The 24,570-nt window shown below is 40.5% G+C and overlaps 1 protein-coding gene and 1 pseudogene across 4 annotated transcripts in view; one reads left to right on the forward strand and one right to left on the reverse strand.

Annotated features, from left to right (window-relative positions):
* Positions 1–24,570, reverse strand: part of Mark3 (microtubule affinity regulating kinase 3) — a 96,786-nt gene that overhangs the window by 42,799 nt on the left and 29,417 nt on the right. For all 4 annotated transcript variants that reach the window (XM_055592768.1, XM_055592765.1, XM_055592767.1 and 1 more), the window contains 3 exons: positions 16,307–16,360; positions 5,078–5,126; positions 2,304–2,369 (listed from right to left, as the gene is read on the reverse strand). In XM_055592768.1, coding sequence (XP_055448743.1) covers positions 2,304–2,369; positions 5,078–5,126; positions 16,307–16,360 — 169 coding nt within the window. The remainder of the gene's footprint in view (positions 1–2,303; positions 2,370–5,077; positions 5,127–16,306; positions 16,361–24,570) is intronic.
* LOC129665875 (60S ribosomal protein L37-like) lies at positions 6,834–7,126 on the forward strand (annotated as a pseudogene).

The raw sequence follows: 24,570 nt of genomic DNA on the forward strand, positions 1-24,570 counted from the left end.
TTAATGTGGGGGGACCAACCCACTGTAGGATGTGCCATTCCCGGGCAGGTGGTCCTGGAAAGTATAAGAAAGGCAGCTGAACTGGAACCCAGAGGCAAGCCAGTAAGCAGCATTCCTCTGTGATCCTGCCTACGTTCCTACTTGAATTCCTCAACGAGGGACTGTGATTAGGGTGTGGAAGCCAAATAAACCTTCTACCCTCCCAAACTGCTTTTAGTCATGGTGTTTATTTTAAGACAGAAAGCAAACTAATACAACAAATAAACTCTAATTCTGACTTGTTGGGTCTGCAGTGTGCCAAGCATGGTGCTCGGGGCAGAGTAAGAGCAGACAACCAGGAAAGCACCGACAGACAGTGGGACTTACTGGTGGCTCCAAACACTGATCTCACCAACCTCAGTCCTCAAGGAGACGCTTTAGAACCACAGAAGCGATACACATCTACTTGTAGCCAATGAACTAAAACCATCATTTTTGGCTTTGAGAAAGATAAGACATCAGTGGCATTAAAATCTGATAGAATTGGAGATGTAGTTCTGACATGTTTTTAAACCCTAGATTTCAATCATCAAAGCAAAAACAAGACGACAACCAACAAAACTAAGAACTGATAAAACATCTAACATTAATGCATCAAAAACCTCAAATACTTGTGATTAAATAAAAACATTAATGCATTAAAAACCTCAAATACTTGTAGACACGTAAATCTCCCTGTCCCTCTCATATTACTATTTAGCCTTAAAAAAGAAAGGAAATGCCATAGTATAGATGATGTTGACATTATATTAAATAAAATATTGTAAGTCAGAGACAAATGAACAAATATTGTACAACTGAGTACAACTATGTTCATTATATTTGGTATCTAAACTAGACAAATTCAGAACATAAAATAGTTTGGTGGTTGGGCTAGAAAAGAGAAAAAGAGAAAGAGACAGTTAAGGTTTAAAATATGCAGTTTCTGTTTAGGAACATTTCTGGAGAAACCCTTTGTGAGGGTTTATAATTATGTGAATGTACTTAATGTCACTGTGCTAGGTACTTTTATGTCAACTTGACAAAGCTAGGGTCATCTGAGAGAAGAGAACCTCGAGTGAGAAAATGCCTCTGTAAGACTGACTGTAGGAGAGCATGCAGAGAACTTGAATTGGGGATTAGAATAGTGGAGCCCAGCCCATTGTGGGAGGGGCCATCCCTGGGCTAATGCTCCGGGTTCTATAAGAGAGCAGCTGAGTGAGCCAGGAGGAGCAAGCCAGCACAGCACTCCTCCACAGCCTCCACATCACCTCCTGCCTCCAGGTTCCTGCCCTGTGTGAGCTCTCGCCCTTTCATCAGTGATGCACTACCATGTGGAAGCGGAAGCTGAACAAACCCTTTCTCCCCACAGCTTACTTTTGGTGGCGGTGTTTATTACACCAATAGAAGCCCTCACTAAAACCGGGCATGGATGGGGCATGCCTTTAATCCCAGTACTCGGGGAGGCAGGAACAGGTGAGTTTGAGGCTAGCCTGATCTACACAGTGAGTTCTAGGACAGCCAGGGCTACACAAAGAAACTGTCTCCAAAAGTAAAACAAAACAAACAACAACAAAACAAACAACCCTAAGCAAAACAGGCATTCAACTATATACTTGAAAGTGGGTGCAAATACCGGGCTAGATGTGCTTGTGTGGGTGGAGTGCTTACTTAGCATTCAGAAAGCCCTAGGTTCCAGCCCCCAGAACCACGTTAAAACCAAAGTAAGCAAAACAAAACTGGGTGCTGGTAGCACACTTCTATAACTCCAGGATCTGGGAGGTGGAAGGAAAATGATCAGAAGCTCAAGGTTATCAGGATAGACAGAGACAGAGAGATTCAAATTCTAAATTTTATGTGATACATATTTGCCACAATGGAAAAATGAGAGTTGCTGTATATTATCAGTTAGTAATGCTAATAGTGAATGAAGCCAGAGAGATGGCTCAGAGAGGGTCATGCAAGCCGAATCATTTGAGTTTAAGACCATAGTGGAAGCAAAGAACCAAGTCCCACTAGTTGTCCTCTGACCTCTATGTGTGCTGTTGCACGTGTCCATAATATACATAATAAACAAATGTAATAAAAACCAGTAACACTAATACTCAAAACACTATAACCCATAGGACTGATGTGGCCAGCATCTTTGACTCTGATCTCAGTTACAATAAAACCTTAATGACTATCCATTCGGGCACTGTGGCTGTGCAATGTTTTTTTAAAAGAGAAAAAAAGAAAAACATACACATACTTTCTCACCCTGTAAGCAATATAAACGTGCTTACCTCCACTTGCATATTCCATGATTAAGTAGAGTGTTTTTTCCGTTTCAATGACCTCGAACAACTTCACTGGGGGAGGGGAGAAGATAGACGAGGAAAGAACAAATGTCTATATGTACAAAACACGCACCTATAAGCTACAAACCCTCCAACTTTTTCCTGTTAAACATTTTCAGAGAGCTGGCCCTTCTGTGCTCAGTAGTCTGTGCATGACTGCATCCTCACTTCCTCCCTTTCTGTCTGTGATGGTGTCTGCGGGAGTAGGCTGTCCTTCCAGCTGCTCCCCCTGTCCTCTTATCTCCCAGTAAGAGGACAGCCCTTTCATCTGTCACAACGATTTTAAGGCAAGGCTTCCACCTGAGACTTCGGTAACTTGGGGAACTTAATACAACTTTTAGAGAACTAGGTTCCTTTGTAAATATTCTTAAAGTAAAACTAAAAATAATTAGAGAGGAAAATGCAGCAATTAAATACTATTTTTTTTTTCTAGTGCTAAGGATTGAATCTAGGGTCTCAAGAATGCTAGTCAAGCGCTATTCCCAAACTTTTTAATATTTATTTTAGCTATAAGTTGTAAGATTGGCCTCAAACTCATTCTGTAGTTTAGACAAGCTGCGGATATAGGGTTTTCCTGCTTCAGCCTTCCTAGAAGGTAACACTGTGTCACAGCTAAAATAATTTTTTTTTCTTTCCTCTGGAGCTAAGGTCTAAGCCCAGGGTCTCAGGCTTGCTAGAGAAATGTTCCATCACCAAGCTACATTCTCCATCCCCAGTACTTCTTTTAAAGAGTGATTTCCAGAGGCCACCCTGGTCTACAAGAATTCCAGGACAATCAGAGCTACATAGTCTCAAAAAACCCAAACCCAAACAAAACAGAATAAACAAAAAAGAATAATTTGGGGGGGGGGGGAGGGAATCAGTGAAATTTTGATATAATGGCTCCTTTCTTTAGGTAGAACTTTCTATTTCTGCTAATTCATAAAGCTATAATACATCAACTAAAAATATTTTAAAGGAAAATAAAGAACTCTCAAGCTCTTAAGTCACTTAATAAAGTCTACTTAATTTTATTATTTTCTTTAAAAATTTCCTCCAAAAAAAAAAAAAAAAAGAATGAAAGTCCTTTACAATTAAATGATTTCTTTGGTTTGTTTTTTTGTTTTTTTTTTTAATGACTTAATAAGATACTAGACAGAAAAAAACAGAAGAGCTGACAAGGTAGTTTTAAGTGTTCTGTGCACTGATGAAATTTTTACCATTACTCAGCACCTATGATCAAACTGTTAAGAGAACTACCTTGAGAAAGTTAAAGCAGTGCTGGTAAATAAGCAACAGAAAATTTTAAAAAAATATGTGAAAGCAGCTATTGGCTCTTTTGAAAAAGTCTTCAATACAATAATGGTGGTCCACGCCTTTAATCCCAAAACTCTGGAGGTAGAGACAGGCAGATCTCTGAGGTTGAGGCTAGCCTGGTCTACAGAATGAGTTCTAGGACAGCCAGGGTTACACAGAGAGAAACCATGTCTCAAAAAACCAAAAATCAAAACAAGAAGAAAAAAAAAATCAGACAAACGAAAACAAGCCCCCCCAAACCCACAATTTAAATCTGTTACACTGAGTAAGTAAAGAACTGTGATTAATCAAGTTCACTTTACAGTTGCCTAGTATACACAATGCCTTCAGACAGTAGCAGCAGTGATATTCAGTGATAAAATCCTGAGCAGTAGCGATAAACTGAAATCCAGATATTAGTGGTCACCATCCAAGAGCTGAAATGGAAACAGGCTTCTTTTCATCGTTATGCTTCTTGTGATTTCTCTTTTTTCCACTTATTGATTCTAATATATATAATTTTTCACTAATATCCTTTCAGAATAGCTTAGTAGTGTTTTTCTGCATAGTGCAGAAAACAACAATGCTTTTTAAATGACAGTGACTCATTTAATAAAAGAGTATAAGTTATTTATTTAATACTCAAATTAAATAATTCTGTGTGGCAACTTTTTCTCTCCTGTGGTTATATTCTGAAGAATTCCTACATTGTCCTAAGCATGACATAACCCATCTTATTTACTCCTGAAATAGTATCTTTAGAATGAAGGATCCAGGAGGTAGTGGGTCTTTAATCCCAGCATTTGAAGGCAGAGGAAGGTGGCCCTCTGTGAGTTCAAAGCCAGCCTGGTCTACATAGCAAGTTCCAGGAAGGCCAGGGCTACACAAAGAAACTATGACTAGAAAAACAAAACAAAACAAGGAATAAAAAAGCCATTATTTTATAAAAATACAATGACGTTATTTGTTTTAAGTGGTGGACGTGTAGTCCATCTGTGTGTGTCATCTTGGTCCTACAATGATGAGAGCAGGACAAGGTTCTTCCTCATCTTTCAGTATCTGTCACAGTTGTGCACACTGGCCACACAGATAGCTCCTATACAAATTGCATTATACAGCATATATCCCATCTTTTATACGCTATTCTTGAAAATATTATCAGCTAATGAAATACAATTATATTTCCCCAATACACTAAGAAAAAAAAAAAAAGTCAGACTGAGTATCCATACTCTTATGGCACTAAAGTTTAATTCAAATGCTTAATGCCTGTAATTTCAAAGAGCCAGTATAAACAGTAACTTGTATATATATTTTATTAAAAATATACATGGCATAGGGAAAAGGGGTAGAGCTTCCTATCACTTCAGAAATACATGTTTAGCTTTGACATATTTTCAAGACTGCATATTTAAACCCCAAGTATTTAAGAAAGCAGAAAGTACCTATGTTTGGATGATTTAAAATCTTCATTATTCTTACTTCTCTGAAGAGCTAAAAAACAAAGCAAAAGACAAACCCCTATGTTATTAAATATTATACTCTGCTTACAGTATAAGTTTTCTCTTAGAAAACTACTTCATTATATTTATTACTCTATTCCTAAGAATAAAACAACATAGAAATCCAGAGTAACCCTGAAGTACATTTTTCTTTTCTGTTTTTGTTGTTGTTGTTTGTTTGTTTGTTTGTTTTTCAAGATTTTTTGAGACAGGGTTTCTCTGTGTAGTCCTGGCTATCCTGGACTCACTTTGTAGACCAGGCTGACCTCGAACTCACAGAGATCCGCCTGTCTGTGCCTCCCTGAGTGGTGGGATCACAGTCTTAAGCCGGCATGCCCGGCTTCTGGAGTACCTTTATAATTTATAACCAAACAGTATTCCCAAGCGCTTCCATTAGTGGAAACAGCAGCAGTCCTGAGAGAAATGAATACCACACATTCTGAATGTATTTTGCCTTCTAAAAACAAGATTAGATTTAGGTTAGAATAGTTTGTAACTGCCTGGCATTGGGAAGCAGAGGCAGGTGGATCTCTGTGGGTTTGAAGATTGAGACTTTGAGTCCAACCTGGTCTACAAAGCAAGTCCAGGACAGCTACGGCTGTTGCAGAGAAACCCTGTCTCGAGAATAAAAAGAGAGAGAGAGAGAGAGAGAGAGAGAGAGAGACTAGTTTGTGATTAAACTTGGTCCTATTCATTATCCACACACCTGAGGTCCTATATAAAAACCTGTGCAGTCCCAATGAACTGTATTAGGATTACATGCGATTTGTTGATTCCAAATGATTCCTCAATAAGATTCTGAATGATACCAGCTTGGAAGTCCTTGCTCGAGAAGGTGGGTGGCGGTACAGTGGGTCCATCTGCATCACAGGCCCCACAGCCACACCTCACAGGCAGCTGCACTTGCTATATTACTTGCTTTAGCGAATGTGATCCTAGCAAAGTCAAAGTGAGCAGTTGCTGGAGAAAATGTTTGGTCATCAGGGTCTACTCTCTGAGAGCAGCAGGAAGCTGGTCCTGCCTTTCAGGATGAAAAGCAGTACAGCTCCCCAGAGCTGAGCCCCTGCCAATCCAACAGCACAGAGCCACAGCAGTGAACCAGACCTTTGCACAACTGGCTCAAGCAGAATATGCAAAGAAGATGTACACAGAAGTGGTAAGACATGTGGTAAAAACAGAGACACAAGCCTTGGAGAGTAGAACTCTTTCAGTGTGGACTGGATTAACAATGGGACCCAAACGCTACAAAGTGTCAGAGTTCATTTTATCCAAAGCTGTACTAGCTTTCTATAGGGAATACATCCTGGAAAGTCTTCAAACAGCAGCTTGCATCTGCTTAAAGGAGGCTAGTGACAGGGCCAGGGCTCCCATGTTGCCTGCTTTATTCACTGTGTCTAACCTAAGTTTAAATGAACAGCTGCAGGTAGATGGCTACAGGCGGGTTTTGATATATAATCTGAGCTAAGATCTTAAGTATAAAGACTGATGATGCTGTCATAAGTACTTATGATTTTTAATTATGGGGAGTACAAGTGTGCATGAGAACCTGTGGAAGCCAGAAGGGTCCCAAGAGTTAGATCTCCTAGAGTTACAGTTGGTTGTAAGTCATCTAACACAGGTCGCTGGGAATTATCCCAGGTCCTGAGTAAGAACAGACAATGGCTCTTTCAGTCTGTTTGGCCTCGGCGGCAGGAACAAGATGATGAAGGGAACATCATCCTTTGGAAAGTGTCTTAATAGGACATACATGCTGTGCTGCCTCTGTGGCTCTACGGCCTATCACTTTCAGAAGTCAACCTGTGGCAACGTGGCTACCCTACCAAGCGCAAGAGGAAGTATAGCTGGAGTGCTAAGGCTAAGAGACGAAACACTACCAGGACTGGTCGGATGAGGCACCTAAAAATTGTCTATCGAAGATTCAGGCACGGATTCCATGAAGGAACAACAGCTAAACCCAAGAAGGCAGCTGTTGCAGCAACTAGTTCATCTTGAGCATTTCAATCAGTCATAAAATAAATGCTCTGGTTTCAAAGACAAAAAAAAAAAAAAAAAAAAAGGAGCACACAATGGTCTTAACCACTGAAGCACCTCTTCAGACTGATTTTAAGAGTGTGTCAGAGAGAGAGAGAGAGAAAGAGGGAGAGGGAGAGAGAGGGTGTGCTGTATTGGAGGGAGACTGTTTTGTTTCCATGTGTTAATGTGTACCATAGATGTTCCTGGTACCCTAGGAAGTCAGAAAAGGGCATTTGATCCCCAGGAACTGGATGAAGTTCCTGCTGGTTGTGAGCTGCCATGTGGATGCAGGGAACCAAACCAGGTCTCTCAAATCAACAGGTGCTCTTGACCACTGATCCTTTGCCTCCCAGGTCATATGCTGCATGCCCAGAACAGGAATGCTTTCATTTCCAACATAAATACCTCCTGCGAGTTCTCTATTTTGTGCTCTGAGTTGAGAAGACTGGCACCCTGGAATGTTCATTATATTAAAAAGTTGCCCTGTGCTGTTAGAGCTCTGGAATCTGGTTTACCTCCTCATCTTCAAACGCAGGCATGGTTATGTAAAGTGTCTTCCAATACACCTTATCTGAAAATGGCTGCCCCCTACTCTGTGACAGAGTCTAAGAAGGCAAACTATCTCCAACAGAGGTTACTATTGTTTATCCCATGATACAAAAGTGCCTAAAGCCATGGAAGGCTCAGCCATAGAGAGAAAGCCTAACTGGAAACTCCCGCTGACTGTCTCATACTCCTAGCCAGTCAGTTTCTACTGAATGTTCTAAGTATTAAGCTGATGAAGTTGCCTTCCTGTTGTTATTTACTCCTTTCCTCGGGAATCTCATCTGAGAGAACATTCTTCTCTGCCCAAGAGCCTCTCTGTTGGGAATGCCATCTGGCTGCCTTAGAGAGGCTTCCCCCATTGATGTCTGCCTGATGTTTTGAATCCCCAATGTGAAAGTGTTTGCTGGTTGCTGTCTAAATTCTACTTGCTACTTATTTTATTTCTGTTTCCTGTATACTCAATAAACTTATTCATTCAAAACCCAAATCTGACTATCACAGATTACTTTCTGGACCAGACAGAACACAACCACATTGTCTCTGACAACAATTCAGGTTTGGTCTTTTCTGGCTTCCTTCTGTCAAGCAAGAAGAGAGACCCTGCTTTACAATCTACTCCAGCTGAATTTGTAGTTATCATTTGTACCTCTCAATTGTTTTCTCAAGTACTAAACTGGAAGACTTCACAATCAGCTGCTACCCTCTATCTTAGGACACTGTACCAAGACCACAAACAGCAGGCCTGCACCATTCAGTCAGTGTTTATCGACAGCAGCGCCACACTCCACTGGGTCAGTTAATGGGACATGCTCAGTCCTTTGAAAATCTCTTCTTTTCATCCACCAGGCAGGTTCTCAGAATCACCTAAGTAAGTCCCTTGTTTGACACCACAACTGTCGCCTCACTTTTTCCCTGGAATGTCTTAAGTATCTCCCAAAGGAAGGAATGCTGTTACCTTTTCTTCCCTATCTGAGACAAGGTCTCACTGTGTAGCCTTAGCTCGCATGGAACATGCTATGTATCGCAAGCTGGCCTCTAACATATGAAGATCTGTCTGCCTCCTCTAAGTACTAGGATTAAAAGCAAGCACTACCATGCCTTATATTTTTTATACAAGTGCTTATTAATTATCATGATCTTCCACAGGACCTGAGACCAAGTCTGGCACACAGCAGAAACAAAAACACTTGATAAATGTCTGCAAAAAAGCACTAAATCAATATGCTGTGGCACACATCTTTGATCCCAGGTTGGCCTCAAAGTTATAGAGATCTGGCCTCTCAAGTGCTGGGATTAAAGGTGTGTGCTACCACACCCACCTAACAATTATTTGTTTAAAGGGTTTTTAAATTACTTATTTTATGGGTCTGAGTATTCTGCCTACAAATAAGTGCACTATATGCGTGAGTGCTGCAGAAGCCCGAAAAGGGAGTTGGATCCCAGGAACTACAGTTACAGACGACTCGGAGCCACCACATGGGTGCTGGGAACCAAATCCCCTTCCCCTCAAGACAAGGTTCCACTATGTAGCTGACTTGCCTAAACCTTGCTAAAGAAACCAGGGTAGCCTTGAACTCACAGTAGTCTACCTGCCTCTGCTTCCTAATACTAGACTTAAAGTCCATGTATCTCCACGTCCTTTGTTAGAACTGGTTTTTGCTCTTTTTACTGTCTTCAATTGTGATGGATTTGGGGTAATCGCCTAAACGTTAACTAACTCAGAACATTACAGAACTATGCTTCTTCATTGCAACCCTGTAGAGCTTAGTCCTCTGTTGGGGTGGAGCTAAGGAAGACCAATGTAATGTGACAGACCTGACATCTAAGACTGAATTTTTTTTTAAAGAAAGGGAATCTTGCGTATCATTAGCAATAATATACTAGGTCAGCAACATATTACTTTTCACAGTACTAGGGATTGAACCTAGGATCTTGCACATACAAGGCAAGTGTTTTATCACTGCAGTACATCACCAACCCACTATTTCACTTTTATTTTGAGACAGTGTCTAACTAAATTGTCCAGGCCAGGCCAGAATACATTCTGTAGACTAGGTTTCCTTAAAATCATGGTGATCCTCCTCCCTTAGTTTCTCAAGTGCTGGGATCACAGACATAGGCCATCATGTCTGGGGACTATTTTCTTTTTCAAAGTTGGTGTTTGTTTTGCAGCCACTGTTGGCACTTAAAGAGTTCTCTAGCAGTGGTGGACTTTGTAGCCTCTTAAGGATTCCCAGTTGTGGGATAATCAAGAAAACTGTCCAGGACAGCCAGGGTTACACAGAGAAACCATATCTGGGGGGGGGGGAGAGACACGACACAAAACCATCTATTTTCCAGGCAGAGAGAACCAGCTAGTGCTCTTCGTGTGGTCTGCTGTGTCCCTGCCAATTGACTACTTAGGGCCCTGTTTCTTCAATTTTTTTAAACTAGTAGTTTCCAGGAGGCTGTGGGATGGCTCAGTTGTTAAAAGCACTTGTTACTATTACTGAGGGGCAAGATTCAATTCCTAGCACCCATATGGCAATTCACAACTGTCTGTAACTCCAGTCCCAGGAAATCCAACAGCCTCTTCTGAACTAAGTGAGCATCAGGCATGAATATGCTACACAAACATACATGCAGGCAGGCAGGTAAAACTGTCAAATACACAAAATAATGTTAAAGACAAAAACAGTTCTTAGCACTTGCTGTACGTTGGATGCACACTGGACTCTGTGGATTCTTTTGTGAAAGCCCAGGTTTCTTCCCTGTAAAAGCACTCCCCCAGAGGCCCTGGATGAAAGGGCTGGAACAACCCAGTGACAGTACCCTAGAGTGAGAGTGGTCTGGGACAGACACTCTTCCACAAGGCAGCCTGTTTGTTCTCAAGAAGGCTCCTCCCCAGCGGGTCCTGTAAGTACTGTGCGTGCTTCTACTTCACTGCCAATGCCTTCCTTCCCCTGTGGAATTCTTGCAAATGGTTCTACATAGCTCCTGGGCTCCTTTTATCAGCTCAAAACAAACTGCTTACAAAATCTTGGTCACAGAAAAAAATGTTTTCTTTCTTCTTTCGTTTCTTTGTTATTGTCTTCTTCTTTGATTCTCCTGTATTAATTCATAGCAGGCTGGCAACTCAAGCCCGTCTGTTGCAGTCTTGTGTCTGCAGTAAGACTGTGCAGTGAATCTGAGAAACTGCTGCAAACAGAATGCTATGACATTCTTCTCAGTTATGCTTCCACAAAATACTACAAATACCAATCTGCAGGACGTCTACTTTTAAAGAAGTAGTAGACTGAAGAACTAGAAGAGAAAAAAGCCTCTTGGTTATTGCGTTTTTTTTATAGGAAAACTAAAATTTATTGACAGACTTCTTTTTTCTTTTTGGCTTTTCAAGACAGGATTTCTCTGTGTGGTCCTGGCTACCTGACTCTAGCGCTGCGGATCAGGCCAGCCTACACTCGGCCTCCCAAGTACTAGTAGGATTAAAGGTGTGTGCCAACACCACCCGGCTGACAGGTTTCTTTTAACGGAAAGGGATACACCCTGTTATTCAGAATAGGTTGTAAACTGAGACTACTACAAGGTAGTTTAGCTTTTTAAATTTAGTATATGCATGTGTCACAGGACAAATGTAAAAGGCAGACTGCAACTTGTGGGGGTTGGTTCTTTCCTTCCAACATATAGGTTCCCAGGATTAAACCTGAGTCCTAAATCTTGACAGCAAGCACCTGCCGAGTAATCTTCTTGGCCCAGAGGCAGTTTTAATTGTGTCAATGATTAATTAAACCATTTCAGAAAATTTACTAAAGAACAGAAACTCTTAAGTGAGATAGAGCTTAACGTGGTTAGGAACAAGTTAGACCTCTGAGAGAGACAGAAGCCATCCAGAGTCACCCTCAGATATTTAGTTTTCATGGTTCCAGATATCGTTCCATGTTGCTCTTGACATGTTGTACACCCTTTATGCACACTTAAGAGTGATAAAGCTTTATGAGGGTCAGGCAATTTATGTAGCTGTGGAGGTAAACTTTGTTTTTGTTTTGAGACAGGGTCTCACTGCATAGCCATGCTGACCTGGAATTCACTCTGTAGATCAGGATGGCCTTGAACTCAGAGACCCACTTCCCTCTGCCTCCCCAGTGCTGAGACTAAAGGAATGCACCACCACACTCTGGCAACTAAAGGCAGCACTGACGTCCTGAGTTTGATCCCCAAGACCTGGATGGTGGAGAGTAGCAACTCCTTTAAGCTTTCCTGACTTTCATATATACAATGTGGCATGTGCACACACACAAAATGAAATGAATTAAAAAAAAAAAAAAAAGGCATTGAGCCAGGTGCAATAACACACACCTGTAATGTCCCAGTGCTCAGGGAGGCAGAGGCAGGTGAATCGATGTGAGTTTGAGGCCAGCGTGGTCTACAAAGCAAGTCCAGGACAGCCAAGACTACGCAGAAAAACCCTGCCTCAAAACCTCCCCCATGGCCCAAAAAAGCATCCTTCGAAATGTTCCAAGGAGAAACATATGAATGAACCCCATAACAAAAAGTCCAAGAAATCAAAGAAACTGAGATTGAGGTTTTTGATGACTGATAAACAGAGAACTAAATGATATATTGAGGTCTCATATTAATATTCTGTGAATTCAGCAAATCACGTGAAGAAAGATAGTATGAAAACTATACTTTTTCCAAAGATTTATGGTCTGTACTTTGGGACTAACAGAATTATAACATATGGATATGAATGTGGTGTAGAATATTCTAGCTTCAAAGATAATAATAATAACGACAGATTTCTTTAATCTTTAAATTTTTAAAAAATATTTATTTTTATGTGTATGAGTTCTCTATCTGCATGTACACCTGCATGCCAGAAGAGGGCATCAGATCCCAGTTGTGAGCCAACATGTGTTTGCTGTGAACTGAACTCAGGGCCTTTGGAAGACCACAATGCTCTTAACCACTGAGCCATCTCTCCAGCCCAATTTTTAAATTTTTATTTATGCGTATGGTGTTTTGTCTGCATGTATGAATGTGCACCACATGTGTGCTTGGTACTTGCAGAAACCAGGAGGTGTCGTTTCATGGAACTAGAGATGGTTGTGGCAGCTATGAGTGTTGGAAATCAAATCCCGGCTCCTCTGGAAGAACAAAAGGCACTCTGGAAATGTGAGCCATCTCTCTAGCCAAGACAAAAGTATTTTTCAAAGCCAGCTATCAGATAAAAACACAGAACATCCATCACCAATATCTGAAGAAGAAATTAAGACCATTTTATTTTATTTTATATTTTATTTTATTTTATTATTTTTGAGACAGGGTTTCTCTGTGTAGCCTTGGCTGTCCTGGACTTGCTTTGTAGTCCAGACTGGCCTCAAACTCACAGAGATCCACCTGCCTCTGCTTCCCTGAGTGCTGAGATTACAAGTGTATGCCAGCATCCCAGGAACCATTTTTTAAGAGCTCAGCAACTACTAAACCAATCCACACTTGCTAAATGTACATCAGAACCTTACATTTGCTCTCTACATATGCAGACAGAAGAAAAGTGGAAGATACTTCAAATTTTTAAAAAGAAAGCATACAATTTTCCACCTGCCCTTTGGCTAGTTACCTGTCACTAAGACATTTCCTATTAGGCTCAGCCTTTTGGTTTTTTACTACAAAACAAAACAAAACAAAACAAAACAAAACAAAACAAAAGACTCATGGCTCTAAATGCCCCAACAAGTTTGGGATGCTCAGGGGTACAATGTACAACACACACACGCGCGCGCGCGCACATACAGGCACACACACACACACTTCAGCAGAAAACCACTTCAGCAAGAATCATGTAGCTCAGGTAACAAAAACAACTTAAGTAATGCATAAACGAGGCCATTGTTAAGGGCCTCTCCTGTGGGTGACCTAAAGTCTGAGACTGTTTACTTTGGAGAAAAGAGAATTGAAAAGACCTCAAAGGCTGGCTGTATTTGGAACGATAGATTGTGCCTCTGAATTCCATATGGTGAAACAGAGAACAGAGGTACAGAAGTTTCCAAGACAGGTGCCATCTAACGCAAGGCAGAAAAGCTGTGTAATAATAAAGTTGCTGGCCCCCAGCCTAGAGGCTGTAGGAAGGTAAGACCTGCCAGCAAATCAGCCACCAATCATAGCTACATTTTAAAGACATCAACTACTTTATTACATGTTGTAAATGTCTTGTTTTTAATTAGATGGTTCCAGTTTAAGAAAAAGATGGTTGATTATATCATCGTGGTGACAAGTCTGTCTCAGAGAGGATGGAACTGAGACTTCTGAGAGCCTGCGGATATTCCTCCTCACTCTGCGTATTGAAACTGAAAATGCCTATGTGCTCACTCAAATGAAGTCTTCTTCACCTGAGAAGAGTCTAGAACAAGGCCTAGATAAAACCAGCACAGCACTGGGGCCAGCTGTACTTACCTGGTGCCATCGGTCTCATATAGAGGACAAGGACATTTCTTAAATGGTTTACTATAAAGATGTCCTCCTTCACTATGATCTGTGCCACCATGTGACCACCAGGAAAGAGGGGTAGCTTCTTACAGTTTCCAAGAGGAGGAACCCACCAAAATATGCAAGTCACATGCGGAGAGCACCAGAGTTTGTCAGAAAGCAGAGCGGGGCAGGGAAAGCAAGAGGCCAGGCCTTTATTATTGGCTCCAGGGAAAGGCAAACCAGAACAAGAAGCTGGCTTGAACTGGCTACTCTGGATAATTTCAGAAACTCTGAGATACAGTCACTAGTTAACACATGGCCGTAGGGTGTATAGAAGAGCAAGACAGAGCAGGTGGTTTCAAGTGCAGGCTCAGAAATATTTGGCTTGCATATGAAAGGCTCAAGAATTAGCTCACCCTGGGTAGAGCCAGCAAGGACCCATTTAACACGAAACTAAGACTACAGGGACCCTGTGCCAAGGCACTAGGATGGAGACCTAGTCTAATGACAGAACTAGCAATAATGCTTTAAGAACATTCTTCCATTTTCATTCAGTTTTTATATTCTCCTATAAAATTAACCATCGCTTCTTATTAAACATGGTATGTCAAGAGTTTAAGAAAGCTAAATGCTAACAACATGTATGTATTTTAAGACAGAGGTATTGTCTCTAAAAAAATTGTAGTCCCAAGCTGGGTAGTGGTGGCATACACCTTTAGTCCCAGCTTTCAGGAGGCAGAAGCAGGTGGATGGATCTCTGGGTTCGAGGACAGTCTGGTCTAGAGAGTAAGCTCCCAGACAGCCAGGACAACACAGAGAAACCTTGTCTTAAAAAACAAAACAAAACAAAACAAAAAAAAAAAACAAAACAACAAAAAAAAAAAAAAAAAAAAAAAAACAATAGTCCTGCACCTATAGCTCAAGCATTACAGAAAGACTCTAAGAGTCAGAGGTCAGGGAGTTTGCTTGAGGTTGTGTTTCTTAGTGACATCAAAAGCTACACCCATAAAGTCTCATCAACATGACCGCGCAAGTGTGAGTTGAACAAAGATGACACCAATAAATATGCCAAACTGGACAGACAAGACCATGAGTCCTCAACCTTATACAAAACTACAGACACTGAGGAAAGCTGAGAGCAGGAGAGGTGGTCTTCCCCAGGGATAAATGTACATACTAGTTGGCCAGTGCCATATGGTCATCTCTAAAATCATACATACAAGTGGCATTACATATACTGTACAGATTATATTTAGAAATATACATATACATATATTCAGGCAATAACAACTGGTGAAAAATAAGGCCATGAATTCGAAGGAGAACAAGGAGGGGTTTATGGGAGGACTTAGAGAAAAGAAAAAGAAGTGAGAAATGTTGTAAATTATAATTTAAAAATTTTGAAAATGGAAGCACTGCTAAACTGTTTAGCACAATCTCAAAGATTCTTGGGCCCAAGCACTCTCCTTTCTCCCAAGGAGCTGGGACAAGAGCTGAGACTCACTGTCCCTGCCAGAACATAGATTTTCAAGACTTTAGCATTTGCTGTTAGTAATATAGGCTTTATTTGTTTCGACTGGGTTCAGTTTGTGTCACTTTAAGAAAATATATGTTGGGGCTGGACAGATGGCTCAGCAGTTAAGGGCACTGAACACTTTTCCAGAGGACCTGGGTTCAAATCCCAGCACCCACATGGCAGTTCACAACTGTAACTCTAAGATCTGACACCCTCACAGAGACATACATGCAGGCAAAACAACAATGCACATAAAATAAAGGTAAATAAATAAAAAAAGAAAATATGTCACGAATGAAAATATTTTAGAATGTTTTTTTTTTAAATTCTACCTTAATTGTACAATTAGAACAACTGCCTTCAATTGAAGTGAACTGAACTATTTATGAAATATTCCATTTACGTTTTTGGGGAAGGAGAGATGCTTAACTAAAAAGCCCAGAGTGTTGTTAAACTTGGGGGGGGTGGGGTTTCTGCCTCTGTAGTCCAAGTGTTGGGGTTACAAGCATACACCGTTAGCATTCTCAGCAAGCTACACTCACTAGAGGAACTGAAAGCTTTGTTATACTAACAGTTAAGAAATTTAAGAGGCAAATTACACAGCAGTTAAAACAGAAAAATTAAAAATATTAAATGCTAAATCAACATACCTTTTGTAGACTTGTTGGATTCAACTGAGTTTTGTCAATTATTTTTATTGCAACCTAGAAAAAAAAAGTATTTAGAGATTTTCAGAACTTGCTAATTATAGACTAACCAGTAACAGTTTTATAAAATCCCACACATATGGCATTGTTAAAAAGCAATTAAAAAAGCAAATCTCAGCTGGCTATGAGAAAGCAATTAGAACTTCATAAGACTATAATACATTATTAGGAACAGAAATCTCATGCAAATGATAATCATAACTTTTTTTATATTTGCTATGTACAGAGAGGAAGGAAAAATTATTCTACCCTTCCCTCAAAATATTACAGAATGAATGCACTTCAAAGAGTGTATGCAGGGTAACAAGTCTCTTCACTTTGGGCTGGCAGGGCTGCCAGACAGTCTCGCCTGTGCTGGGTGAGGGCTCTGCTACTCATCTTTCTCCCCCACTGCTACTTTGCTATTTACTGAAACTAATTTCAGCAGACTGTGGAATCCCAGGGGAGAAACCTGAAAAAAATATTCAGCCTAAAGTACCCGATAGGGTGTCTTGCACAGATTATCCTAAGTACTGAAGTAAGTTGTGCTGAATCTGAAAATGTCTAACAACAACAAGAAAGCCACCCTGACAGGCCTGCTAGGATGCATGCATCTGTCCTTCTGGCACCAAGGAGACCAGTCTGAGTAACACATCAGAAACCTGCTTCAGAGCACAGTAGAAAGTTCCTGAGAAATCTGTGGGCTAACTATGCAAAATATAAACAGAAGAAATAAATGTGTCACCTGGCAACCTTTTGTTCAGGAAAAGGATACCTGCAAATAGTATTTAAGGGGGGGGGGAAGGCACCAGAACAGATGGAAAAACTATGGCTTCTATTAATATGTACGCCTTACTTAAAAGGGAAGGGGGAGCTTTCATTAATATTTAGTAAACAGATGAATGAGTATCCCCACGCAGTAAGCTTATCGCTTCTTACAGTAAGATGTCTGGGAGTACAGTACGGTGGTAAGAGCATGTACAAGACCTTGGGCTTGATCTCCAGCAACAAAAAAGGAAGAGATGAAGAATTAAAAAAAAAAAAAAAAAGTTACAGGTTTATGTGTGTCAAGTGTTGAGAAGTTGGAGGGGCCTTAAATCATACTCTGTGACTTAAGGTACAGATCAGTGGCAGACCGCCCTGTAAGATGCAGGACAAGCCCACTTCCCACTGTGCATCCTGTAGAACTGAGATCCAGTAAACCCACTAAAGAAAACATATGCAGCCAAGGCTTGGAGACTCTCCATGCCAATGGTTCTCATATGTCTTGGTACATTTACAACCTTAAGGATTACTGGTGACCCTAGGATCTGTCAATATTTATTACATCATAAATCAAACAAAAACATTATAAAAATAAGTACCTACCCATTCATTACAAAATAACAATAAACCTACTATGTTGCTATAACATATTCAATAAAATTATTTTTGTTTTAAGGCAAGGTCTCACTATGTAGCTTTGGGTAGCCGATAACTCACTACGTAGACCATGCTAGCTTTAATTCATAAAGATCTGCTTGCCTCTGCTCCTGAGTATTGGGATTAAAGGTGTGCACCAGCTTCTGGATTATACTTCACCTGTTGTGATACATGTTATAACTTGGCCTAGGAAAGTCCTACTTTCCATTTGAATAAAAATGAAAAAAAAAGTAAATGTTTTAATAGTATTAATACAAAAATTGTTTTTTTAAGATTTATTTTTGGGCCAGGTATAGTGGTACATGCCTTTAATCCCAGCATTCGGGAGGCAGAGGCAGCAAGAAGCTGAGGCGGAGCTCTGTGAGTTTAAGGCTAGCCTGTTCTACAGAGAAAATTCCAGGACAGCCAAGGTTAAAAACAGAAACCCTGTATGAAAATTTTTTTGTTTTGTTTTGTTTTGCCAATCCCAGCATTCAGGAGGCAGAAGCCAGTGAATCTCTGAATTCTAGGCCTGATAGATCTACACAGAGAACATGCCAAGGTTACACAGAGAAACCCTGTCTTCAAACTCAAACAAGAAAATTTATTTATTTATTTGCCTATTTATTAATTATGCGCACACATGTGTGCCACAGATAACTGAAGTCAACTCTCTCTTTCCACTCTGTGGGCTGCAGGGATTAAATTCAGATCATCTGATGAGGCTAAACAGTAGGAACCTTTACTCACTGAGAGCCATCTTGCCATTCCAACACTATAATATTTTTTAAAACTATTTAACAGCCTAAAACCTTCACCTGCTCAAATTACTGATTTTCTGTGTACCTAATGGCCTTTGGGAGCAAGAAAGCAAAGACACTGTAAAAGTGATTCTGACTCCAGGGTGAAGACTGTCCCATCCACTTCAAGGCAACTTGGAACTGAGAAAACTGTGGAGAATATGTGTGCATGCACTCATAAAAACAAACAAAAAAGTAAAGTCACTGGCCATGGTGGTATATGCCTATAATCCCAGAACTCAGGGGATCAGAGGCAGGGGGAATCTCTGTGAGTTTAAGGCCAGTCTGGTCTACAAAGTGAGTCCAGGACAGCCCAGGCTCCACAGAGAAACCCTGTCTTTAAAAACCAACCAAATGGGGCTGGAGAGATGGCTCAGAGGTTAAGAGCACTGGCTGTTCTTCCAAAGGTCCTGAGTTCAATTCCCAGCAACCATGTGGTGGCTCACAACAATCTATAATGAGATCTGGTGCCCTCTTCTGGAGTGCAGGTGTACATGCAGGCAGAACACTGTATACATAATACAGCTTCACTAAGTTATTTAAGTCATCAAAGCTGCTGTGAATGAAAGATAATCACTTAACATATATACACAGCAATGAATCCTGAGGAGGGAGTTCTTTTCCTCCACACTAGACTGACTCAATCACCACATTAACTTTGGTTCACAACGGAATCTGAAGAGTTGAGACAGAGGTAAAAACTTGAGAACACCAATAAAGGGTAACTGTGGGCATTATCATTGTGGAATATCAGAAAGGTGAAGGCTAAAGAGATTACCACTTATTCTCAAGGTTGTCACTGGGCGGGGAAAGAGGACAGTGAACAGCATGTTCACTGTCACATGCTGTATGAAGTTCTGGGAAATTTTATTTGCCAGAAGCAAATTTGCCAGAAACAAAGTGGAAAGTTTGGAAATGGAAATAAAGAGGCTCATGCAGGAGAACAGGCCCCCTAGAAAAAGAATGTTTATTTTATACCCTCTAATCAAAAGATCCTAACACTCTGACCCTGAAAGGTGTAAAGCACCCATAACCATTGAAAGAGCTGTCAGAGTGTACAGTGGTCTCGGAGGGCCTGAGGTCAATCAATTCCCAGCAACCAACTTGAGAAGCTGGCAACCACCTGCAATTCTGGCTGTAGAGAAATCCAATGTTTCTGGCCTTCCTGGGCACATATACTCATTAGCACAAAACTAAACAGACTGTACACACACATATAATAAAAAAATAAAACTTTTTTAATAAAAAAGAACTCTAAATCCCTTAAGCCAGAATATTAGTCTGCTGAAGTTTCCATAATAAACACCACAGTCTGGCAGCTTAAACAACAGAAATAGATTTCTTCTGTTTTAGAGGATGATAGTTCAAAAATCAAAGTTCCGTGCAGTTGCCTTTTATTGTTTCTTCACATAGTAGACAGAAATGATTCTGTTGTCTCTTTCTACAAAAACACAAACATTACTGATACACAGGGTCTATGAAGAAGACCCTATACAAAGAGTCACACTATCGTCCAGGACTTCAACAAGTCAGTTTGAGGACATGCCTTTCAGTCCACGGTGGATGCAAGCCGAGGACAGTAATTGGTTACAAAATAAAACTTCAGGGGCTTAAGAGTTGGCTAAGCCGAGGTTCAGTTCCCAACACCTACATGATGGCTCACAACCATCCATAACTCCAAGTCCAGAGGATCCAACCCCAATGACCTCTGTGTGCAACACGAACATAAATGGTGCACATACATACACGCAGGTTAAACAGCAATAATACACATACAGGAAAAAAAAAAACCCAAAAAAAAAAAAAGATTTCTAATTACAACTTTTTTGGTTTTGGGTTTTTCAAGACAGGGTTTCTCTGTGTAGACTTTGCTGTCCTAGAACTCAGAGATCCACCTGCCTCTGACTCCCAAGGGCTGGGATTAAAGGTGTGCATCACCACCAACTGACTCTAATTACAATTTAATAAAATATAACAGCATTCAAGAATGTCTGTCTGTCTGTCTGTCTGTCTGTCTCTCTCTCTCTCTCTCTCACACACACACAGCTGGGTATGGTGGCACTTTAATCCTTTAATCCCAACACATTACAGTCAGATCCCTGAGTTTGAGGCTAGCCTGGTATACAGAGAGAGTTCCAGAAGAGCCAGAGCTACAGAGAAACCCTGACTGAGAAAAAAAGGAAAGAAGAAAAAAAGAAAAACAATATACAGTAAATATACAATAAATGATTCCAAGAGTATTTATATATAAAAACAGACATTTCACTAGCTTAAGTAAACAGCAACTCTAAAAGCCCTGTAGATAATCCCTAAAAGTAGAAAAGTCGCAAGCACACAAGCACACTATTTCGGATAAAGTAACAACAAGATGGCTGTGGCGTCTTGCTGACTGAGATGCTATCTAAAACTGTGGTGCAGCCCCTTCTGGTGCTCAAACTAGACACTTCACAGAGAAGATTTGAGCACAATTACTAAATGCAAAGTTTTCCTGTAGCCGTAGTGTGGCTGGTTAATAACTGTGTGTTGATCATATGCAGCTCTCTTCTCTGACCTAATATAGGTCAAATGAACATCCCTCAAAGCTCAAGCTGGCCTTTAACCAGTGATCCTCCTTCCTAAGCCTCCCAAGTCATGGCTTATTTTATGCGAGTGCCTCTTCACGGCATTTGGAGCTATATATTGCTGATCAATGTTGAACAGACAGACCAGAGCCAATTCAAGCCATGACTACACGGTGAAACTCTTGTTAACTACGTATTTCTCAAAATAAATAAATAAATAAATAAATAAATAAATAAATAAATAAATAAATAAATAAGTGAATGAATGAATGAGTGAATGAATGAATGAATATAAAAAAATTATGAAAGGGCATGGCTTTGCCCCCTGTACTTTCAGAATGTACTAAAAGCATAATATCAGCTTTAGCATTTTATTACATATACTACTATAATTCAAGGCCTTTCTTTCAATCTTCTGTTGCTCACTTCCAAATCTCCTACAACTTATATTGAACTGAAGCAAATTATTCTGAGTACTGACTGTCAGCCTTTATATAGTTACTTTTAATAAAAATATGACAAATCACTCCTTCTACCCTAAAAAGAAACTTGACACTGAGTTCTCAAATATCATCAAAGAATAGTCATAAGAATCTGAAAGGATAAAGTATTCCCTACCCCACCGGTCACCCCTGGGTTTCTCTGTGTAGCCTTGGCTGTCCTGGCACTCACTTTATAGACCAGACTAACCTCAAACTCACAGAGATCCACTTGATTCTGTCTACCAAGTACTAAGATTAAAAGGGTACACCACCACTGCCAGCATTCAACTTTTTAACTACGTATTTCTTCATACACGTCAACCAAAACAATGCAGAGAAGACTAAAATTTAACAAACTTCTATTAGGTCTCAAAGATACCTGAGGAGAATGTAAAGTGGGAGCTTAAGAGCTATCCCAGCTATTATGAGCTCTCCCAGAGAATCCTCCAAGTTCAGTTACGGAACCCATGTTGAACAGCTTACAGCCATCTGAAACTCTAGCTCCAGAAAAACCAATGGCTTCTTCTGGCCTCGGAGGGCACATGCACACATGTGCACATAAGCCCTACAGACACACACACATACACATAATTAAAAATAAAAATAAGTGCTGTAGAGATGCCTCAGTGAATGGGAGCACTTGATGCTCTTATGGGGGACCCAGGTACAATTCCTAGCACCCACAACAGGTGGTTAGTGCACAAACCATCTGTAGTATTTCCTGTTCTAGGGTGTCCTATGCCCTCTCCTGACCTACAGTCAAGCCAACACACATAAACACGTATAATTTAAAAAAAAACTAAATTAAAACAATATCCCCCATAATTTGTATTATGAAAGTTTTCATTACAATGTTATATATTACCATCCAACAGTATTGTTGTATACTAACTTTATTGTTGGCTGCTTTTTGAGACAGGGCCCTACCTGGCCTCAAACTGACAGTGCTTGTGTCTGCCCACCCCTACCCCCGAGATTAAAGGTATGCACCACACCCAGTTGATTTTAAGTTTCTTAAGTGTTACCTTCAGAATACAGTAACCCAAATAGCAGCACCCCATATGTAAATAAAGACATTTGGGAGTTTCTCAATTGATAAAATTCAGACGGGGAGGGACATAAGATACAGGATTATAATTAAGAGGTCGTCAAAACATGTATTAGAACATTGTCTAGGGACAAATATAAAAATTGTTTTCAAAAGATTAGCTTGTGGCTTTTTCTGCCTCTATTCTCCAAAATTGCTATAAACTTGTTATCATAGTCTTCATTAAAAAAAGAAAATCCAGGGGGCAATGGTGGCACTTGGGAGTCAGAGGCAGGCCAGTCTCTGAGATGGAAGCCAGCCTGGACTACAGAGGGAATTCCAGGGTAGCCAGAGCTATACAGGGAAACTCTGTCTTGAAAAACCAAAAAAGAAAAAAATCCAACTAAAATATAGAACTATCTGAAGCCTCAGGAAGTCTAGTAGGCCACAGACCACTGTTACAGTTGACAATAAATACTCGTAAGTGTTTAGAATCAGAGGCTGGAGCTCAGTGGTAAAGTGCAGAGCATACACAATACGTGCCTTCAATCTCCAGTAAATACTTAAGAATTAGAGGCTGAGGGGTTGGAGCGCTGGCTCAGAGGTTAAGAGCACTAGCTGCTCTTCCAGAGGTCCTGAGTTCAATTCCCAGCAACCACACGTGGCTCACAAGCATCTATAATGAGATTTGGTGTCTTTTGGAGTGCAGGTGTACAAGCAGATAGAAGAATGTATATATAATGAAAATAATAAAATATTTTAAAAATTAAAAAAAAAAAGAATTAGAGGCTGAGGGTAAATGAGGTACAGTCTCCTCCAGAAAAGAGACAGGGTACAACAGAGTAGAGAGGGCAGACACTACACTTAAATAGGAAGGTCAAGCATTAATAGGAGATAGGTGTAAAGGTACATGTTAAAAAGACAAAAAAAAAAAAAAAGACAGATTTCCAAATTTTTCCAACAGAGTAAACAGAAAACGGAAGAAGTTACACAGAAAGAAAATGCCAACTGGCCAGCATTACTAAGAAAGGCTAAGAGGCCCTAAGCATAAAGGAGGAGAGAACCACAAAGACTGGAAACTTACTCGGTGGAAACCAGTAAGGCCCTGGACTTTAGCAGGGGACAGGTGTGAGGAATAGAAAGGACCAGGACAACCTGCTATCCCCCGAACCTTCCCTGGCAGAGAGAGAGGGACCCTGTGTAGATGAATGTAACCTAGAGAAGAGATCTAAAGACAAGTGTCAGGGTCTCCACAACAGTACAAATACAACAGCCAGTGGCAAGCTTGGTGGCCATACCCCACCCATGTGAACAGAACTTAAGACCCACTTCTTCAGAGCTCCACCTTAAACAGATAGCCACAGATGACTAGATTACAAAAAGACAGTCATACAAATACTAACTGTGCCCTCTCGTGACACATAAGTAAAGACACAGACACAAATCTTTTCTTAAGGGTTTATGTTTCTCTCACTTTTAGCCGTATGTGTTAAATACGTGCACATGAGTGAGGTCCCCATGGAGGCTCTAGCTACAGCTTAAGTTACAAGCAGTTGGGAGTCACCTAGGAGTCAAACTTGGATCCTCTGGAGGAACAGTAAATGCTCTTAACCACTGAGCAATCTCTCCAGCCCCAAATAAAATTTTTAAAAAAGTAATCTAAAAACCAAAAGTCTCTGGTCAAGCAGTCTCTCAATTAGTCTCTTTTTTTTCTCTCTCACTCTCACACACACTAAACAACAGACAAGACAACGAAAACATACAGGGTTTAAGCCATTGATACTTTAAAAGAACAAATAAATAATAATAAAGGCTGGTAAGATGGCCCAGTGGAGTGGGAATGTAAACTTGTATAACCACTTTGGAAATCAATGTGGTGCTTTCTCAGACAATTAGGAATAGCGCTACCTCAAGATCCAGCTATACCACTCCTAGGCATATATCCAAAAGATGCTCA

The sequence above is a fragment of the Psammomys obesus genome, unplaced genomic scaffold (assembly GCF_907164565.1).
Source record: "Psammomys obesus unplaced genomic scaffold, mPsaObe1.curated_primary_1811, whole genome shotgun sequence".
Classification (NCBI taxonomy): domain Eukaryota; kingdom Metazoa; phylum Chordata; class Mammalia; order Rodentia; family Muridae; genus Psammomys; species Psammomys obesus.